The sequence below is a fragment of the Chenopodium album genome, chromosome 3 (genome assembly GCF_948465745.1).
Source record: "Chenopodium album chromosome 3, dcCheAlbu1.1, whole genome shotgun sequence".
Classification (NCBI taxonomy): domain Eukaryota; kingdom Viridiplantae; phylum Streptophyta; class Magnoliopsida; order Caryophyllales; family Amaranthaceae; genus Chenopodium; species Chenopodium album.
In genome coordinates, this window is record NC_137836.1 from 52,884,806 (window position 1) to 52,906,732 (window position 21,927).

At 35.5% G+C, this 21,927-nt stretch overlaps 1 protein-coding gene across 1 annotated transcript; it reads right to left on the reverse strand.

Moving 5' to 3' along the window:
• Nucleotides 1–14,700: 14,700 nt before the first annotated feature.
• Nucleotides 14,701–20,531, reverse strand: LOC145623983 (ras-related protein RABE1c-like). Its single transcript, XM_081676900.1, has 9 exons — nt 20,418–20,531; nt 20,209–20,335; nt 18,043–18,115; nt 17,863–17,963; nt 16,523–16,588; nt 16,213–16,310; nt 16,056–16,118; nt 15,880–15,975; nt 14,701–15,243 (listed from the first exon to the last, which is right to left on the reverse strand). The coding sequence occupies exons 2-9, from the start codon at nt 20,279–20,281 to the stop codon at nt 15,160–15,162; spliced, it is 654 nt and encodes a 217-aa protein (XP_081533026.1). The 5' UTR covers nt 20,282–20,335; nt 20,418–20,531; the 3' UTR covers nt 14,701–15,159.
• Between the last annotated feature and the right edge of the window lie 1,396 nt (nt 20,532–21,927).

Here is a 21,927-nt window from a genome sequence, read left to right on the forward strand (position 1 = left end):
ATTTTGAGGACACTGCTGCATTAGACACTGAGTATCCCTTAATCAACCCTACCTTTGGTTATGGTCACAATGAAAAGAATCACCCTTTACTAAATGATGCTGATTTTTTAAAGATGATTCATACCCTAGGTGACTGTGAGATGTATCATATTTGGGTTGGGTTTGCCAAGAAACCAAGTGCCTTGAATAGAATGATCAACAGGTTAAGGAACAAATCCAAATCTGCACAACCAATTGATGCACCTTCCCAAACTGTACCACCCCATAATGATGAACTTTCCCAAACTGTACCACCAACTAATCCACCCCCTCAGAATGAAACACTCCAAACAGATCAACCCACTCAAAATGAAATAACCCAAACAGAACCATTCCAATTTGACCCTTCCCAAATTGATAAACAGCCTTCTATTAATGAGATAATCCTAAATAATGAGTCCGCTCCACCTAGGTATAATGAGGGTTATGATTCACCCCAAGAAGAAACAAATAATCCTCAATCTGCTTCTGAGTATACCAAGGGTAGAATAGAGTTTGAGAAAGCTATGGACAGGATACAAAAGTCTAAGAAGGTTAAGGCTACAAAGAATAAAAAGAGTAGTACCACCAAAACAACCCCAATGCAACCACCATATCCTAGGTCACCAACTACTATTTTCAAGGGTTTAACACTAAGGAGTCCTAGATTCTCACCTTTGGCAGTCACTGAGACACCTAAAACTTCTGATGCTGAACCATTAACTCAGACCTCTGTATTTAGAAGAAAGATTCCTAGGTCCACAGCTATAAGAAAGGGGTTAAGGATAGGTTCAACTGTGAGTGAGAGAAGGATGCTAGGTGTTGGTGACACTGTGAGTGAGAGAAGGATGCTAGGTGTTGGTGACACTGTGAGTCAGATTCATGGATCAGCTTCTAGGGTGAATGTGACTGTGACTGAGGGCAGTTCTTCAGGGGTGAATTTGAGTCAGGTGCAGGGCAGTTCTTCAGGGGTGAATTTGAGTCAGGTGCAGGGCAGTTCTTCTAGTTCCAGGGTGAGAAGAAAGATGCAATTTGTTGTCCAAAGCTCTGAGTCTATGGAGACTGAGAGATCAGGTGGTTATAATGAAGCTGAAGAAGACTCTGATGGAGAAGTTGCACCAACAGGTGATATTCCAGAAGATGAGCAAGAGCAGCTTAATAGGATTCCAAAAGTGAAGGACACCTAGAAACCAACAAAATGGTTTGACTTCTTTGATGATGAAGATTACTTTCAGAGATTGTATAAGAATGGAGAAATGTATGAGGATGCTTATTTTGGTAAAATAACACTCAGGCCTTGGATGATTTTTACTGACAAAGCTCACTTTAATGACACTTTGAAGGATTTTGCTGTTCAAGAAAGATTTGCCATCAATGTAGAGTATGATGACAACAAAAGGTACAGTGCAGTTTGCCAATCTGAATGCTGTGATTGGAGATTGCATGCCAGTAGAATGTCAGATGGCAGAACTTGGGCAATCAAGAAAATATGGCCTAGTGTACACACTTTCAAGGGCTTAGAGACTTACAACCCCATATGCAATGTAAAATGGGCATCACAAAAAGTCATGGAAGACATCAGGGCTAACCCAGACATTCCTGGGAAAGCACTCAATGAACTTCTTTTTCAGAGATATGGCATCTACATGAGGCAGTCAACCTTGTACAGGTTAAAGAGCTATGTGATTGAGCAGTTTTTTGGAGGACATGATGAGTCATATGGAATGCTGCCACAATATGCTAAGATGTGCATAGAAACAAACCCAGAGTCAAAAGCTTTTTGTGCATGGAATGAAACTGAGTCTATCCCTAAACAGCTGCAATTTACAAGCATCTTTATCTCCTTCACTGGACAATGGAAAGGTCTGTTAAGAGGTGTTAGACCTTTAATTGGTGTAGATGGGACCCATCTCAAAGGTAACTACGGGGGGGTATTGCTCTCTGCTGTGGGAATAGATGGAAATAATGATATCTTCCCCATTGCATATGCTGTAGTTGGCCAAGAAGACAAGCAATCATGGACATACTTCTTTTGGCATTTGTTGAACATTGTGAAAGACTCATCAAGGGAGCATTGGATCATTATTTCTGATAGGCAAAAGGCAAGTACTTTCCTCTTTGTGTTTCAATTTTTTGATTGTTTTGCTATGATATGAGTCTATCCCTAAGCAAGCTTATAGTGTTTGCATTAACCCAATTCCTGACACACAGTGTAGACACCTAAAAATGTCTCCCCAAAACCAAACCCGATGATGAACAACCTTTCACCGCCATTATTGGTCGGGTTGAGTATTTAATCTTGGAGTGCTTAAATCCATATTTCCATTTCATAAACCAACCCAAATTCTATCCCATTTCCCCAAACCATAACTTATTTTCCTCTTTTCGTGCCTTTAAACCCAAAATAATTCATTTCGTGTCCTTTAAAATCATTCATTTCGTGTTCTTTTTATAAAAACATTTAATCCAGTTCATTTTTGTCCATAATATGGGTCCAATGATTAAATAGTTGGATGGGTATTTAAAAATCTTTTCAACGATGTATTATAAGCCCAAATCCGAGTTATAACGAATAAGTTATGGCCAAAATATTAAACTGAGCCCAAACCGAACCTAAGCCCACCTTACCTACGACCCAATGATCATGTGGAGGGTCCAAATTATTTAATCCTATTCCTAAACCAATTAGGATTAATTGGAAACTTCTATAAGTTTCTAAAAGATCTTAATTATCCGTTTTGAAAAGATAAGATTAAAGAGTTTGAAATTGAATAAAACTCCTTTTTTTTAAAAAAAAAATCCTATTTCTATCCGAATTGAAAGACGTTCAAAGATAGACAGATATTATTTTCGTGCCTCATAGTTTTTATCCAAATTTTATATGGTTGGATAGCCCTTGAAATTATCTTTCCAATGATATATTATAATATGAATTCCGAGCTATAACGGAAAAGATATGAATAAAATGTCAAACTCTATCCAAAACTGACACAGTCCCACTATTTCGGCCATATTCTACAAAATATTTTAATCTGATTCAAATTGGGTTAGAAATTAGACTTCTAGAGCTTTCCAACGATATCTTATTTATCTTATTCCAATTTATGGATCAAAAGATATGATAAAAACAAAAACCGCAAAAACTGCTGTCTATCGCAAGAGTTTTATCCGATTCGAATTCTTATCTTTTCTTGATTCGACCCCTCTTTTTTCCATATAAATAGAGGTCATATCACCCCTTTTTCAATCATCAACAATCTTGATCATCAAAGAATTCTTTTCTCCCTCTTTAGCCTAAATACTAGCCATCCTATTTTCTCAAAATACTTTCCCCAATTAAGCACTCCAAGGAGTTCATACAATACCCAAAGTTCTATACTTAAACCAAGGTGTGAAAGGTATAATTGACTGAGGGTTTGGACTAAATCAACTCTACTTTTTATTTAATTTAATTGTTTCAATTTGATTTATATTTTAATTGAAGTTACTAACAGTTTATTCATGATGTAGCAATTTAAAGGAACGTGCGAAATGTGAGTAATTCATTAATTTAATTACTCTTATTTTATTTTAATATTGCTAGTATCATGATTAGGGTTATTTTATATTTGATTTGACTACCGTTATTATTGTTAAATTGCTTCCAATATTAATGTTTATTCTATTATTTTTTATTGATCACCATATTGCATGTTTTAAGGGAATATGTAATTGAAAATCACGCCTAATAAGATAATTTGGACGACCGGTTTAGGTTCCTTTTTAATCTTGTTGTTTAATCAAGTTATCACAATATTTTTGAATTATGTGTTGCATTAATATTCAACCAATTTAGCTAAATAATAGTTTGGAGCAAATTGAATATTCTGTTTGTATGCCTTTGAGAACGCAGGAATGCTTTTCACTATAAGAATCGAGTATAGGCCAATACGGGCGAATGTGACTCTATGACTCACTTCGTACCATCATCCCCGATCATCCTTTCGTGGTTCCGAACCATATGGAGTTAGTAATCTCATGGATTATGAATGGGGTGTAACCTTCACGGGTCAATCGTTGTTGCCTATCGTTGTCCCTTATTCGTGGTTGCCTTTTATAATCCGTGAACGGTTTACAAGTTCCTTAAAAACTTGTTGGCGGCTCCCTACTTTATTTGTCCCTAATTGTTGTCCCTAATCGTAATGTCAATTCCCACTTCCTATGAGTGCCAAGCATATTCACACATGATTTAACGTAGGCGCACTTCAAACGACGCCTTACACACAGCAATGGCCTGCAGATGAGTCAGGTACAATCATCATGCCTCCTAAGATGAAGAGGGGAATTGGAAGACCAAGTAGGAATAGAAAGAGGGAGGAAGGTGAAGAGCAACCTGGAAAAAGGTCCAAAACAGTCAAATGTAGCAAATGTGGTTGCTTTGGCCATAATAAGACAACTTGTAAGGGAGGGTTAACTGGGAAAGAACTGAAGTGAAATGAACCTGTTGTTATAAAAAATCCTAGGGTCAGAGACCAAAGTAATGCAGCAAAGGCAGCTAAGGCAACAAAGAAATCTGAAGAAGTTGGATCTCAGTCTGCAGCTTCAGCTAAACAAGTAAAGGGACAGAAGGGCAGACCCTCAGCTGAGGAAGCAACAGTATTAATAGCTTCACAGTTGCCTAGCCAACCAGTGCCTATGTCTCAATGAAAATCAAATTCTCCAAGCTCCTAAGTCTTTTGTTCTGCAGTATAGTGGCATATGCATTTTGATAATTTGATAGAAAGTCAAAACTTGTAGTTAACTCTGTTTTTTGGTCATTTGGGATGATTTTTGCTGTTGTTATTTGGTAATTTAGTAGACAACTTTACTATTGAAAGTTGGATTTTTGCAATGTTCCCAAATAACCTATATATATTAATGAATGTTGGCAACTGATGCCATTTTGTCTATTTCAATTTGTCCCACATTTTAGTTACTTTGTCCATTTTAGTTGATCTCAATATTAAACATACACAGTCAATGATAAGTTTGCAGCAAGGGAGCTTTTATGGAGATGAGATAAGTTTGCAACAATGGAAGAGAACTTTAATGGAGAATAGAAGAGGGGAAAGTGGCTTTTTTTTAGGGAGGGAATAGGGTTTGAGAAGTTGGAGGGAAATAACAGACAATTTAAGGGGAAAATTTTGGAGGGAATGGATTAAAAAAGGGGTATATTAGTCATTTCATCTTTTACTAAGCCTAAGATGTTAATTTATCAAGTTATTAACGTCTGATTAACAGACTTAGGTACGTGAATTATAAAGTCAAAACCTTGGGTGTATCAGTAGGAAGTCAAAAAAAAATGTGGTACCATTGAGAAAAGTCAAAACATGGAGTGTATCAATGGGAATATCCCTAAATAAAATAACATTCATTTAAAAGCTTAATTAAATAAATAAAATAACATTGTTCACGGAGAACAAAACCATATATTCCTATAATCGGGTTCTTAGGAAAATTCGATTACTCTAACCAACCAAAATACACATCATATTAAAAATCATTTCAAATGTAATCATATATCAATGATTAGTTATAAATCATTTAAAATATATATATATATATATATATATATATTAACCAAAAAAATCAAATAACAATATAAGAAAGTAAGTAAATTAAGAAAAAAAAGTAATGAAATTATACCTTAACAAAGTTACAAAGAGTCTTAGGGCATGTTCGGCAAAATATAGTTGTGAAGGTAGCTGTAGCTGTTGAGATAGCTGTGAGCTGTGGAGATAGTTGTTAGCTGTCAACAAGCCGTTAGCTGTGAAAAAAAGATAATTTAGGTATCATTGTTCGCTAAAGTAGTGGTTGACTAGCTGTTACATTTAAGAATCAATATTTTATTTTTAAAAGTATACATTAAATTTTCAAAAGCTACTTCAAAAGCTACCTCTAATTTCAAAAGCTATTAATCCTAGCTTTTAATAAAAGCTACCCCCACCGGCCAATTGACCAGATTGGTAAATAAAAAAGACCTCTAACGACAATTTGGTAAAAACACTTATTTCGGCGACAGTTTGGTAAAAATAATAAACTCCGGCAACATTTAGACCAAAAAATCTATTTTTTCCCGACAAACTCTTTAAAATTCCTATTTTAATTTTTTTTGTGTTCTTAAATTTATTTTTTCCATTTAAAATTTTGAATTTACATGTCATCCCTTTTTATTTCCAACCCCTTTTTTAGGGGTGAAAGTTCGGTTTGCAGTTTGGATTATAGCCAAAACCAAATCCAATCCGAATTAATTCGGTTACGAAAATCTCAATCTGAATCCAAACCGAATTAAGATTCAATTCAATCCAAACCAAATCGAATTAATTCGGTTTTTCAAAATAGAATCCAATCCAAACCGAAATTCGTTTTTTTTTTTTTTTTTTTGCAACATTCAAACCCGAAATCGGAGCTTCACCCGGAAAATTCCTACAATCACTCAACCTTTTCATGTTAACTACATTCTTTGTGAGAGATTACAATATTGAGAAAGGAAAATTGAGAAGTAGTGGTTTTCTTTAGTTTATATATAAAAGGGGAAAGTGGTTGGATACTTTCAAAAAGAAAATTGGGCTTAAAGTAATGGGTCGAAATTCGGTTTTCGATTTTTTAAAACCCCAAACCGAATCCAATCCGTAATCCATATATTTTAATTTTCCTAAACCGATCCAATCCGAATTCAAAAAAAAAATCCAAACCGAATTACTAATTCGGTTTGGTTTTCGGTTCGGTTCGGTTTTAATCCGAATTACTTTCACCCATACCCTTTTTAAAAAAATTTCGTTAATAAGGGGTATGAAACTTAAGTGAAAATTGATACTTAACGTTGTTTTTCTTCAAATTATTATTTCAGTAAAAAAAGGTTGGTAAAATAACAAGAAAAACAAACTATATTAAGCATTCGCGAGTAATTTATCGGAAATTTTTGTATTTCTTGGGTTAATTGTCGCCTGAGATTATTTTATTTACCAAATTGTCGCTTAAGGTTAATTTTTTTTACCAAATTGTCGCCGGAGTAAGTTTTTTTACCAACTTGTCGCTAAGGGTCTTTTTTATTTACCAATCTGGTCAATTGGCCTACCTTCACCGCTAAAAGCTACTTGAACCATTACTTTGCCAAAGGCTCACATTTTTTTACTAAAAGCTACCTAAAAGCTACTCAAAAGCTAGCGCCGAACACACCCTTAGTAGGTCCACGAGAAGAAGTAAAAACATCTTCAATCCCAACAAATTGAAGAACCTTCTTAGGAAACTTAGCAGCAACACAAAGGCCTTGAATCGGGTTCTGAATCGGCGTGATTTTCATCACGAAATTCAAATCAGAAGCTCACCTTAAAAATAACACACACATAGTATATGAATTGCATTGTAATTAAACTTCATAAAATTTAAATTAATTAAAACGCTGAGGAATACAAAAGATACTCTGTCATAATTTTGCACAGAATTGTGCACCATCTCTACTCTCGCAACTTCTTTTGCCAATGTTGGTAGCTCATCTACCGTCCGGCCTCCGCTTCTCCATCTTAACAAAACAATAAAAAAATTCTTGAATGATTAAATAATTTGATTAGAATTCTAGGAAAATCATTTATTAATTGATGAGATGAAGACCTGAATTAGAAGCAAAATGTTTAATGAAGGTTAAAAGAGAAATAGAGAAGAGGAGAAAGCAAAATCTAATATATTATTGTAGAGTTGTTTTTTTAACTTTCATTCACAGCACTCTAATTCTTGAATGGAGCAATTCTGTGCATTCTATTTTTTTTTTTTTTGGATAACTTCCTCTCCAACTTCCACTACTTTTATTTTTTTTTTCAGAGGAAAATAAATACCTTTATCTTTTTTTTTTTTTTTTTTTTTTGGCAATAACTTTTAATTCTCTAAATTTTAGATAAAAATAAATAAATAAATAAATAATTCACTTTCACTTTTACTATTTTACAATACAATATATATCTCCGCATACAATTCACTGTAGCACTCAAAATCCCCAACATTTCACTTTTTTTGAACACTACGTACTAAAATTTCACTTTGTTTTACGAGTATTTTTTTGGTACATAGTATAATATATGTCATGCATTACCACGAGTATACAGTTTCGTTATCAACCATTCACTATAGTATTATAAATCCCCAACCCTTCAATTATATGCATTTTTTTAGGGATTACCCTCCAAACATTTTCCGTTTCTTTAATCATCAAAAGCAAAAAAAAAAAATGTACAACACGTTTTTGTGGAACTGGCCTCAGCGAATAACTACTTGCAACAGAACAAAGTATGTAACTCCTAAAGCAAGACACCAACTCATATGACACTAACCCAGTAACACGAGTAACCCCTATAACACTGAACGAGTAACCTCTATAACTTTGAAAAAGTAAACTTCAAAATAGCATTGCGTGACCACTAACATAAAAGAGTAAGACCCTTTTTTTTGAGCTTCGAAGCAATTAAAGCATAGAATATCATATTTCAGCATAGCACAGCAGGTGTCATCACATTATTAATATGATTATTAATATTCAGTACAACAAAGTTAATTAGGGTTCAACAGAACCGACCAGTCCAAAACCGACCATTACAGCTCATAAATTACAATATCAAAATCAGCTTTTCATATTTTAAATATATTTTTTCTTATATATCCCGTGCATTTTGCACGGGTACACTCTAGTAAGGATTAATGGAGGAGAGGAGAGAGAAGGGGGCGGTATAGAGAGGAGAGAGAGGGAGGGAGTTATTGGAGATTTAGGGTTTGAGGGAAGAGAGGGTTGATCTTTTGACACGTTGGTGATCCGTGTGATCAGATCAAAAGGTTTTTTTTTTTAATTCTACTCCGTAACAAAAGAAAAGACCATTAGTTAAAAGAGATCATATATTTTAGAGAAGTGGTATCTCTATTTTTTTAATTGAATAAATTACAAAAAAAAAAAAAAAAAAAAAAAAAAAAAAAAAAAAGAGATCATATATTTTAGAGAAGTGGTCTCTCCTTTATATTAATTAAATAATTAAAAAAGGAGATACCATTTATTCAAGAAAAGTGATCTCTCCTTCATTTTCATTTTCTCAGATTGTATCTGAGAGACTATTTATTTGAAATATTAGGTCTCTTGAAACAAAGAGACCATTTATTTAATTAATGGGTCTCTTACTTATGGTCTCTTTGAGCATTTTTGTAGTAGTGGTGGGGAGGTTATTATTTGATTTGAGAAAATAACGATTCGAGATGAAGCGGTTTTTGATGGCTTTCGCTAAGATTGTGGAGGCTGTCACCTAGATTTGAGAAGATGGCACGAGATGGGCGGTCTTCGACGACGTTCGCTAAGATTGTGGAGGTTGTCACCTAGATTTGAGAAGATGGAACGAGATGGGCGGTCTTCGACGACGTTCGCTAAGATTGTGGAGGTTGTCACCCAGATTTGAGAAGATGGCACAAGATGGGCGGTCTTCGACGACATTTGCTATGATTGAGAAGGTTGTCACCATGATTCAAGAAAATAGCTCGAGATGTAGCAGCAATGATAGACGGTGTTCCCTAGGATGTGGAAGATTGTCACAGCAACCCTAAAGATGGCTACAAGCAGTCACCTTCGACGATGTTCCCTAGGATGTGGAAGATTGTCATAAGTAGTTGAAGATGGTTAGAAGCAACGGTCTTCGACGATGGCGTTCACGAGGAACTGTGGAGGTTGCCACAACACAAAAATGCAGCGAAAAATTCGGTTACTCCAGAGACATGTGCTCGACGGTGCAAGAAACGTGTTTCTTAACTCTTTTATCTGTTTAACTAACGCTAGTTTTTAGGTATCGGCGTTATAAGAATGATTTAGAATCGCAGAACGTTCTGAATCATTCTCCGTCCCTATCGCTTCTTTGACTTTTGTTTTCGAAACTTGCGTTTCTCCAAACTTAGTCAAAGTAGGGGCTTCTGTAGACACCCAAATGTGTCTCCCCAAAAACAAACCCAGTGATGAATACCTTTCACGTCATTTGATTATTGAACAAAGTCAAAGTGTGAAAAGTCTAGTGATGCGGTTGTTTTTTATTAAAATATCTCTCTTTCTGTTTTGAAAATATACTCTATTTATGAAAATATCAAGTCAAATTTAGTTTGGTCCATTATAAGGTTCCAATAATAGTGTGGTTGGATTGGGCTCAAAAAGAGCTTTCCAACGATATATCATAAGCCGAATTCCGATGAATAATGAGGAAATTATGGCCAAAATACTAAATTGGGCCCGAAATGAATTTTATATGCGGCCCAATGATCTAGAGGAGGGCCTATTAATTATTATTCCTAAAGTTATTAGGAGTGATTTTAATCTTCTAAAATAATCTAGAAGGTTCTTTTAAATTCTAATAGAATTAGTGTTGATAATTATATTTTTAAAGAGTTTTATTTGGGATAAAATAAGTGTTTTATGATAAACCCGATTTTAATTCGATATACGCGGAATTTACTAGTTAATCATATTAAGAAGAGGATTACGCGTGCAAAGCGCGTTTTATTTCTGACTCAGCGCAAGACGACAAGCTTGTCGCCTGGCGCTAATAGCTGTCGCCTGGCGCTAATAGTTGTCGTCTGGCGCTAACTCCTGTCGTTCGCGACATGAGGTCTTTTATTCCGAATGGTACTTGATTTGTTTTCGATCGATTTTCGGACTATTTTTCAATAAATAGGGGTTGTATCTCCCTGTTTATATTCATTCACAATCATCAACAATCTCTCTTCTCTCTAAAGCTAGAAGCTTATTCTCTCTCGATTCTTTTTCTAAACCTTCCCTCTTACAAAATTTCACATTCACAAGTTCTAGACACACCTAGCCAAGTTCGAAGTTGCCTTCTCCCTAGACGTGAAAGGTTGATAATTTCTTAGGGTTTGGTCCCAAATCCCTTTTTCAATTATTTACTTTAATTGTTTGATTTAATATTTTCCTTGGAGTTACTAACGCGTGTATTTTGTTATTAGAAAGAGATATGAGGCATCCAAGTAAGTAATTTAATTGTTATTATTTTGATATCGAAATCATGCTTTGATTATTTTAATTCCTAGTATCGTGTTAGGATGTTTTATTGCTTCCTAGTATCATGTTTAGGGTAATAACTAAGATTTCTAATATCATGTATGCTTCCTATTCTTTCCTAATATTGTGTTAGTATCATGTTAGGGCTAAAACATTTATCTTTATTGTTTAGTGACATGCTAGGATTTGTTATTAATCTTGTTATTATCATGCCTACGATCTTGCTAATAATATTATTATGCTTTGATGAGATTGAGATTATTGTTATGATGATGACTGTTGTTGTTATCATGTTGCTTGATATGTTATTATTGTTATTGCTTGATCACACCTTTTATGCATGTTTAAAGAGAATTTGTACTTTTAATCACGTTTAATAAGATAATTAATAATCTTGTTTAGGCTAATATGATTATAATTCAAGTGATCGCCAATAATATGTTTGTTGTGCATTAATATTCAACCAACATAGATTAAACAGGTTTAGGGTTAATCTATTGATTGCATGTTAGTCATAAAGCGCACATGAATATGAGAAGAATAAAGTAGAGACCTATTATTAGGGCAGGTTCAATCTCTTTTAGGTTGGATTTGTACCTTCGTCCCCGAATATCCAGTCATGGTTCCAGACCACTATGGAGTTAGCGATCTCATGGATCGTGAAGGGTGTAACCTTCACCCTGTGAACGGTTTACAAGTTCCTAAAACTTGTTGGCGACTCTCTTACTCTAGCTTCCTTTCCTTTGGACGCCACCATGCTTAATTGTATGATTACAGTGGGGCTCAAATGTGGGATGCTTGAAATATTCCCTACAACAACCTTTTTATTTTATTTTTGAGAAATTTTCACTTTGGTGCTTTCGGATTTTACATAATTCCACTTTGGTCTTTTATATTTTCAATACTTCCATTTTAGAGCCCAGACTTTTTAAACGTTGCTTCACTATGGCGCCCTATGGTTGGTACTTGGTAACTTCACTCTGGTGATATGTGTTTATACTTTTCTTCACTTTAGAGCCATAAAATATTTATTAATGCTCATTTTTGTAACTAACAACTAACTTTATTAGCTAGTTTCATTTCAATATAAGCACAAAACAATTTGTCATTGGTATCAAAGGTAACTCTGACCACCATGTCTAATTCTCTCAATCCTAGGTATGGAGTGCTTGGGATCAGCAGAATTCTAAAACTACGAAATCAACTGCTTTCACTCCGGGGGGAAAAACATCCAAAGCAAGGATCCCAAGAGTTAGGAAGATATCTTGAGAAAAGGTTTTCATATAGGTGTATCCTATATATACGAAGGGGCTTTTAGTTGATTCGTGAGTTGATTCTGAAAGGGTCGGTAAATCATCGACTACACAACCATTGTCGTCTTGTCATTCTAAAATAGGTTGTTAGGAAGAATCAGAAGCAGATGTTAGAAAGTGAACTGTAGTGCTGCATTCCGTAGAATTTCGGGAATTGGAATTGGCAAAAGAGGAGACTTTTGCATACCTTACTTATAGCACACAAGAGGAAGTTTCCTGGTTTTAGATCCACAACTTCAATTATTCTTGGGATGGGAGGGAGTAGGTCATTCTTCATATTTGTTAATTCATTTTTGGTTTACACGACTTCAGGCAGATAAAGCAGCTATAAAAGCTATGCTTGTCAATCGAGTAGGTGATTTTGGATTAGCTCTTGGGAATTCGAGTTTTTTTTACTCTCTTTCAAACAGTAGACTTTTCTACCATTTTTGCTTGTGCTAGAGCCCCAAAAAATTCTTGGATTTTTTGCAATATGAGATTGAATGCCAAAAACCCAACCGGTAACCAAAAGAAGCAAGCCGACATCGGTAGTGGTAGTAACTTCAAAGGAATTGATAGTATGTCTTGAATAGGAAAGCTTGGCAACATACATCAAAAGAATCCTTTCACATGTAGCCTTCGAATTACCCCAATCCCTAGCTAAAGCCCTCGCTTTCCAATAGGTAGTGGTTCTCAAAGGGCCTTTTAGTTAATTCGTAAGTTGGTTCTGAAAGGGCTGGTAAATCATCGACTACACAACCATTGCCGTCTTGTCATTATGAGTTATTCATTCACACTTATAAGTCTATGACCTATTGTTGTGAATGTTCCTGCTGATTAGGCAGCCTCGAAATGGTTGCGGCGTGCTTCCCCCAATTCTGATTCTTCGTCAATGCAGCTTTAATTTGTTGGTTCCCGCTTCTTAAAGAATCTAGCAGCAGTTTCTGTTGTCCCGGTTGTTGACTAATCGATAGTTGCTGTTGCAAACTATTTCTGCTTTGTTTGCTACGCGAGCTTACTCCTTGCTTCTGGGGACATTGGTCCGAAGCTCGAGTACAGTCTGTGCACCGTTTTTCTTCTCTACCATGACGAATCAATTGATTTATTGTAGGCATCGCTCTTTCCTTGACACTAAAAGCTGTGGTATCTTATAGACCTAACATAGATCACATCCCTCACGACATAAGATTGAAAAATCCAAACCTTCCTGGTTGGCTTCCTACTACCTACTGGGATAGGAACTACTCGGATAAGAAGAGTTCAAAGTAAGCTAATTGGATCTCTCTCCTCAACTCTGGGCTAGCAGATTGCTTGTTGTTTACTGTAGGAATAGAAAAGACATGACAGAAGAAAGAGAGCACAAAACACATAGCACTCGAGGCTCTTTTACAGTAACTACTACGGATGGGACGACAAGTGTACAATGTAAAAGTGTGCATTTGCCATGTTTGCTTTCCGCGATTTAATCAACTCGCTCCCTCAGTTGGTTTGGGTGGAATAGCCCATTGCGGAAGTCCCCCCCCCCCCCCACCACTCTTTTTTTTTTCCATTTCTTAAGTCTTTTGTTTAGGGAGCCAAAGCTTTACTTTTTAAATTAAATAAGGCTCGCGCAGGGGCGCTCACGACTTCTTTCCGCTTCCTTGATACATTTGCTTCGTTTTGTGGCGCTTCAAAAGGTACTTTCTACTTGCTTACTTGTTAGATAAGGAGAAACTCTCGTCGTAGTTTGGCAATTTAAGGGGTAGACACTTTTTGTTACCCAAAGGCGAAGACTAATCAGTGGGTGAACACTCGCCCCCAAATACCAAACAAAAAAAAAAAAGAAGTTGTTCTCCTTTCACACTTCAAGGTTTTAATCACATATATTCTGACATGTGGCTGGCCAATGGCCACACCGTGTGACCAGCCATTAAAGAAATTACTTTGTTAGTGTAAAATGGATTATTTGGTCACTGTTAAAGGGATTACTTCATTAGTGTAATAGGGAAATTTTGGTCAATGTTAAAGGGGTTACTTTATTAGTTTTATAGGATTACTTGGTCATTGTTATAAGGGTTGCTCGAGCAATATGGGTTACATGGTCAGTGTTATAAGGGTTACTTTATTCTTTTATAAGTGGCCGCCAACCCCACACATGACGAGCTAATAAGTATTTTGTTTTTAGATATCAAACCTAACTCAACATCAAGTCTTAATTTTGCCACACAACCATTTTTTCTTATACTAGTCATTGTTGAGGTGTTGCCTCTGTATAGATCATCAATTAGCAATTCTCTTGACACAATGCATGTCATGATTTGTATCATTCATCACCTAGAAGCATCTAATATTTACCTCAAGATATGTATCAACTGAAAACAATGATGAATATACATGTAATGCCTTACGAATTACACACAATTTCTTTTTAACCAAACTAGAAACATCAGCCTTCAGAAAGACTAGTGCCTTCAAAGTAATTTACAAGAACACCTTAAACAGCTTAAGGATCCATAAACGAAAAACAAGAGCTCCCGAGGAAGCCAGGATCCATCATTAGTTTCCAAAACATTTTTAAACATGTGGCTTTACCTTTCTACATGAATAAGCAGGAAATTTTCTCAGTGAGGTCTGAAGGGTGGACAACAAAGTAAAGAGAAAGATATCATAATAAATTTTGCATACAAGTGAACTACCATTAACACTGGAAATGATAGCAGAAAATTAATGGTTAGGAGAGCTAAAGGCAACCGCGATACTGCATCATAAATAGTTTTTCAGGCGAACTCCTTCACATCCTGTGCCAAAATTTTTTTAACTAGCTTAAGAACCACAGCAAGCGGATTTGGGAGCGGCTGGGGCTGGGGCACCTGAGTCTGTTGCACTGATCTTGAGTCCGCCACCAGGCTGCATGTCAAACACAATAACATATCAAACCTTAATTGCAGAAACTTTATGATAACCAGTTAAAACAATTATCCAATAAACTGTCTCAAGTTGTCCAACAACAATCAAACTTACCAAACAGCAAGACTGCAAGAGGCATATCAGGATCAAACTAAGTTTACAGCAGAAGATATTTCAACAGATACTTCAAAATCAATATAAAGGCTCATCACCCAGACATCAGGTAGATGAATCTTTTCTACTAACAAAGTACAAGATTAAAATGACCAGAACCCCTACGATGGCAGAATTACTCTGCTCACCACTTCACCAGCATCATCAATTTGACACTTAGGCTATTTAACTTATTTTTACTTGTTTAAGAGAAAATGGGTTGTTCAAAAGACTAATTAGACAACAGAAGTTCAAACAATATTTTTAGATAATTTTATAAAAATATATGGTAAAAAAATATAACAAATAAGCTTTGTTTAGACAAAATAAGTAATTTTTTCCCCGAACAATTACATACACAGATAATTTTAATTTTAAGACAAAAAAAGTTCAGATAAGATTTCAGACAAGTTGTTTTATAGAAAAGAGCCTTGAGATTTTCTTTTACAAGGCAGATAAAATGAAATCGATTAGAGGTCTTACAGTCTCAGCCTTGGAATCAGATTCTGCAAGTCTCTGTTTGATATCCCTTGCTATTGAAAAGAAGACCTCCTCCACATTCAAATTCGTCTTAGCACTCTGTTACATAATAACTTCAGCAAGCATGACAGATAAACTAAAACCTAAGAAAACTGACCACCTGCAAGAAATTACTCAACTGTTTCAAAGAATTTGATTCCATACTCATCAGCCAAAGCTTGCCCCTTTGAAGTGGGAACAGCCTGTAAATGAAACTCTTAAATCAGTACCAAACGCATATTATAAGCAAACTGAGAAGGGAGGGGGGGGGGGGGGGGGGGGGGGACAAAGAATTACCCTTTTGCTCTCATCCATGTCTGCCTTGTTGCCAACCAGAATCTTGTTGACATTGTCTGAAGCATGTTGCTCAATATTGCGGATCCAATTCCTTATATCTGTGTATACAGATGCTATGTTAGTATTCCCACCATCCAAAGAGCCAATCAAAACACTACGATTAAAGGTGAGAAGAAAAGTCGATACATAGATGAAAACAAAAGTGCTCACAACATTTTTCCATATCAAAGAGTGCCCACAGTTTTAGTAGACAAAACTATCAGTAAAGGAAAAACAAAAGTCAAATGTATAAATGAAATAAAGATATTACTGTTAAAAGATGACTCATCAGTAACATCATACACCAGCAAAATGCCCATGGCTCCACGGTAATAAGCTGCACAAAACATGACAAGGTGAGAGGTTAGTCAAAGTTTCATACTAGTACAACTTATATAATGTTCAAATCCAATAACAAAGCAATAATTAATAACATTGATCAGGCAATTTAAACCACAAGCAATAAGCAATGTATAAGAGAATTAAAAAAAGGGTATATACCAGAAAAAAAGAACTCCATATGATGTAGTATATGTTATATAACTATTGAAGACTTTACCACAAATGTTCATTAAAGAAGTCTATAGCCTGCTCTGTTACATTAAGTTAAAAACATGAGCTTCTACAGCATCCTAATTGATAGAGCTCTAACCAATATTCCAAATCAATTCAATTACGTGACCAAAACCAGATTAAGAACAAAATCAGACAAACACAAAAAAGGTGATATGGTCTTCTCCATATAAGTATCTTCATCATATATATAAAGTTCAAGATCCCCTTTTTGGAATTCCAAGCTCGTCCTTCAAAGAAGCATGATGGCAAAGGATTGTATTTTGATGGTGTTTTCAGAAATCTTATCGCCAACTAGGTGTTGTTTTCATGCCAAAATAGTAGGGTATGAGCTTCATCAAATACTTATTTCAGAAGAGTTTATGAAGCTTGAGCAAAAATAGTACAAGATGATCGTCTACCAGAATTACAAGGATGGAAATAATACAACTTGCCATCTTGTTGTGAGAAAAACAAATGGTCAAATGCTGACTCTACTCTTTTAGAGACTGAAAACACAATCATCCAAAATGTAAAATAATGTTTCTATCCGGACCATATCTCAAGGAAAGCAGCTTATGAGGACACTAAATAAATTTTAAAAAAACAATAATCGAAAAACAAAAAGTTTTGAAGTAGACCTTGACAGAATTTCCAATTCCACAACCAGTCAACCACAGTATCCAAAAGTTGAAAAAAAAAAAAAAAAAAAGCCTACATACCAGATGATTCTATACCAACTCTACTTTTCCCCAAGCCACCAAACTACATCCCCTATCCTCAAAGAAAAGACAGGAAAACCATGGGGCAAACAGAGATCCTATCATCTTGAAAAAAAAGAAATCTCCCCACAATAGCATAAAGGCCTATAAATGATGCTTCCTTTATACCAAAGAAGGGTTAGAAGATAGTCTATTTTTAGATTAATTTTCTCTTACACTAATTTGAAATTTAATTTCTAAGCTGTACTTTCTTACTTTAATTTCTCAGAGGGAAAAGGTAAGACGTGCGAAAAAAAAAAAAAAAACATAAAAGCACTAGGGAGAAATATAAAATTACCAGTAGTAATTGTTCGGAAGCGTTCCTGACCAGCTGTATCCCAAATTTGAAGTTTGATCCGTTTTCCATCAAGTTCTATGGTTCGTATCTTAAAATCAATGCTGTGGAAAGAGGCCTTATGTTAAAGCAAAGCATATAATGAATATAAAGACTTTTATAGCCAAGTCCAAAGCAAACTACCCAATGGTTGTTATGAAACTTGTGGTGAAAGATCCATCAGAAAAACGCAGCAAAAGGCAACTCTTACCCACACCTAACAGATATGTCACAAACAAACAATTAACACCAAGCAGAATTTCATTTAACAATCTAAAAACTTAATAAATATAGAGAGCACATAACAATACGAATGGAGAGCATAGGTAATACAATTGCCAATACTAAGCCTTTGCATGAAATGATTCTCATTAGCTCATTGCCCCCAACTAAAGCTCAGGGCTGAGTGGCTGACTGAAGCTAATAAAAATATCCCAGCCTAACCAATTCAGCTCCAACAATTGACAGCCTGCTCCATGCCCAGATTTAAAATATAGAAACTAAAAACTTTGAGCAAATGAACAAACACAATTTCTTCTGCCAAAAGAATTGATTCATTATGAATCAGAAAAAGATGACAGAAACATGTGATAACAGACACAGTTGACTTATACAAACATTGCTTTAATCAAGTAATACCCTTGAGAAACCAATATAAGTTAAGAGGCAGCACATTCATAGGCAGAATAAACAAAATTTTCAATTGTTGTACTCTTACAAATCAAACAGCTAGTAATTGTAATAGCAAACATTGAACTATTGTAACAGAGCTAACAACCACAATAGACAGCTATCAGCTATAACAATTACTTTTGCTAAACAAGACATCAGTCTTCTCAAGCACAATTATGAGGAAAGAGAAAAAATGACAGCCTTGACAAATGGCCGTATAAAACCAGAATTCAACGCACCTGCATAGATAATTTATAAAAAAAAAAAAAAAAAAAAACACACACACACACAAATGTAATTGTCAAAATGACCATCAATTATTCTTATGAAAAGTCAATACATTTAACTATACCTCAATAGACGTGAGCAATTAAGCGCATAGGTACCAACATTTCTTAAAATACTGACTCAGAAAACCCATCAAATTGGGCAACTTGAAATGCAGCATTATTTAATTTTAGGTCCAATTAGTTCGAGCATTTTTAAGTTGATTACTAATAAAATCCTTGGTGATACAAAGATGAAAAAAATAAAATAAAAAGAGCGGCAAAGGGGAGGTAAATTAGTCCAGCATGGCAAGTTGGCAACCATATTAGATGAAGATGTTTTGGATTAACAGTCATTCACATCTCTGAACATATCAAATTCGCTTAATTATCCATCAAACAACTTAAACACTAACTATTTGCACAATTTTTAATTGGAATTAACTGTCCTGCAAAGACCCTTGAAATAGCTACACCATGGACGTTCCTAAGACCTTATATTATCGTTTATAAGAATAGTTACTTCAGTACAATAGTATGTCTCAATTAACAACTAATGGAGTGTATTTTAGCTGTCATTTAGGAATGACCATTAGCGCCATCTAAGTTTTCTTAAAATGTTACATAACGAGGTAATTCCAGACCAAAAAACTAAAAGATCGTATTTGGGTGATTATTAAAATATACAAGTAACAATTTAATAAATTTTGTGACAATATCAAATATTTAAGTGAATTTTCAATAATAACACAACTAAAGCCTCATGCAGTATCTACCATCGTACAAGAGGACACATTAATACTACTCCGGAATTCTTAAAGTCAAGCAAGTACATTTTATTCAAAATGAATGGCATATTAGCTACGCCATACCCATTGCTTAAAGCAGGAAAGCCAAGCTCATGAATCCTTACGAAGCATAGTAATACTCGATAACATTAGGACACAAGTTCCCTATGTATTAGCCATTGTGAAAACAAATTTAGCAACCTCTTCGTCACAACTTACATTTTTCTTAGAACTCTTCTCAGGTCAAATACACATCCAATTAAGCACAATTACTAAAACTTTTACAATAATGCATACCAAACTGATCACATAACGCAATGTGGGCATCACAAAATCGAAACTCGAACCCCAATAATCTACCACCAATGTAGAAATCCTCAACAAACCATAAGCCAAACTGTCTCATCATATATCAAAAATGCCCAAATAAATTCATCAATAAAGCATACAAAAATTAAAATTGGCCAATCAAATTCCTAAATCTGCAATAAAAATGGCTTGATCTGAATGAACAAAAAACAAAATCAATTCCAAATACAAAAAATCAATACTAAAAACGAAAACCTAGAAATCAGGAAAATTACCGCTATCACCGATCAAGAGAAGTTTAATGAGATAATCATAATCGGCTCTAGCCCTAGCAGGTGGAGCAGCCATTGATTTGATCTTCTTCGACCTCTAATAAAATTCAATTGACAAGCACGAAGAACCCTAGAAAATTAAAAAATAATGAAGTTACGCAATTTTTGAAAAAAGAGTCTAATTTCATAGAAGGAAAAGTGAAGAAATTTACCAGATCGAAGCAAAAGAGGGAAAAAGGAAAATGAGGGAGCGATCTAATACTTGTATTATGCTGGCTTGCTGGGGAAACTAACAAAAGAGGACGTCACACCGCCCAAGATATTTTGCTTCAAGCTAAAAACTTTGTATCAATTCAAAATATGGATTATACGAGCACTCTCAAAACGGTTTGACAGTTCGGGTTCGGTTCGGTTTGAAATCGGTTCGGTATTAAATCGGGTCGATTTAAAATCGGTTAAATGTCTCGCGGGTCGGTTTCAGTTCGGTTTAAATAGTTATCGGTTCGTTTCGGTTTCGGTTTATTCTTAAGCGGTTTTAATTCGGTTCGTGTTGTAAACGGTTCGGGAAGTAAACGGTTCGGTGCAGCCGGGTTACGGTTTGATAATGGTTCGGTGTAAACGGTTTTTATACCGGTTCAAACAGTTTCGGGTTGGAAACGGTTTCGAGTTAGAAACGGTTCGGTTCTTTTTCGGTTCAGTTTTATTTTGGTTCGGTTTGTTAATGGGTTCGCCTTTTATACGGTTTAACGTTATTCGAATCAGTTCTATTTCATGTTTACTAAATTATGGTTTGGAACCGTTTTTTATTTCAAAAAGTCGGTTTTTAATCAGGTCGTTTGGATTCGGGCAGTTAAACGATTTTGGTTTGAAATTTCATAGTACTTGCTAACCTTTTGCAGGTTAACAAGTTTTATATCAAGCCGAGACTTCATCACTTCATATTTAGGCATTATATTATATACAAATTCTCATCGATTTTAAAAATACATATCATGTTATTTTCAAGTTTAGTTATACTGATCTTACTAGTTTATTACGAAGTAATGTAGATTATAAAAGTTTAGTGTATTAATGAATTATTATTGTTTTACTTGAAAGGAATGGTGTCCTTCGAACAAGTGTACTATTCCGTTAGTGGGTTCAAAATTATTAAAAAGCTAATATATTCAGTAAGGTCAAGTGATCGGAATGCCTGGGTGGAGGCCGCTTCCGATCAGTAATATTAATGCATAATTAATATTACAGCTTAATCTTGACTGAACCCTTCGGGTCACACCCAAGCAACTAACGAACCGAAGCGACGAATTAATCCGGAAGGAATTAATAAGTCAACCGAATAATTAACATTTAGACGTCGGGAATTCGAGCTTAGAGCGTCGAAATCGAACGTCGAAAGTCGAGTCGAAAAATAGTAAAAGACGAGACATGAAAATAATAATAAATCAACAAAGACCAAATTACCCCTAGCATCGGAATGCCCCGAGCAAACCGAGTGCTAGGGGCATATGACCTAGCATGGTGGCTAGCATGCGCACCAAACCGAGCCTAGGCTAGCTGGTGCGTGCTAGCACACCAATGCTAACATCGCAAGGCTAGCCGCGCCAACCGTAACAGCTAGCATCAGCATGGCTGGGCCAATGCGTGCTACCTAGCACTGCTGGGCCAAGGCGCAAGGCCAGCCGCAACTCTCAGCAGCAGCCCGCATCCTTGGTGCGTGGCTCG

Excerpts from the sequence above, each read along its gene's own strand:
- LOC145623983 (XM_081676900.1), bottom strand. The coding sequence starts at position 20,281 with ATGGCTGCTCCACCTGCTAGGGCTAGAGCCGATTATGATTATCTCATT. Across the intron at positions 16,589-17,862 it reads CTTCCGAACAATTACTACTG|CTTATTACCGTGGAGCCATG; the intron begins GTAATTTTATAT and ends TGTTTTGTGCAG. Across the intron at positions 16,311-16,522 it reads TGATGAGTCATCTTTTAACA|ATATAAGGAATTGGATCCGC; the intron begins GTAATATCTTTA and ends CTGTATACACAG.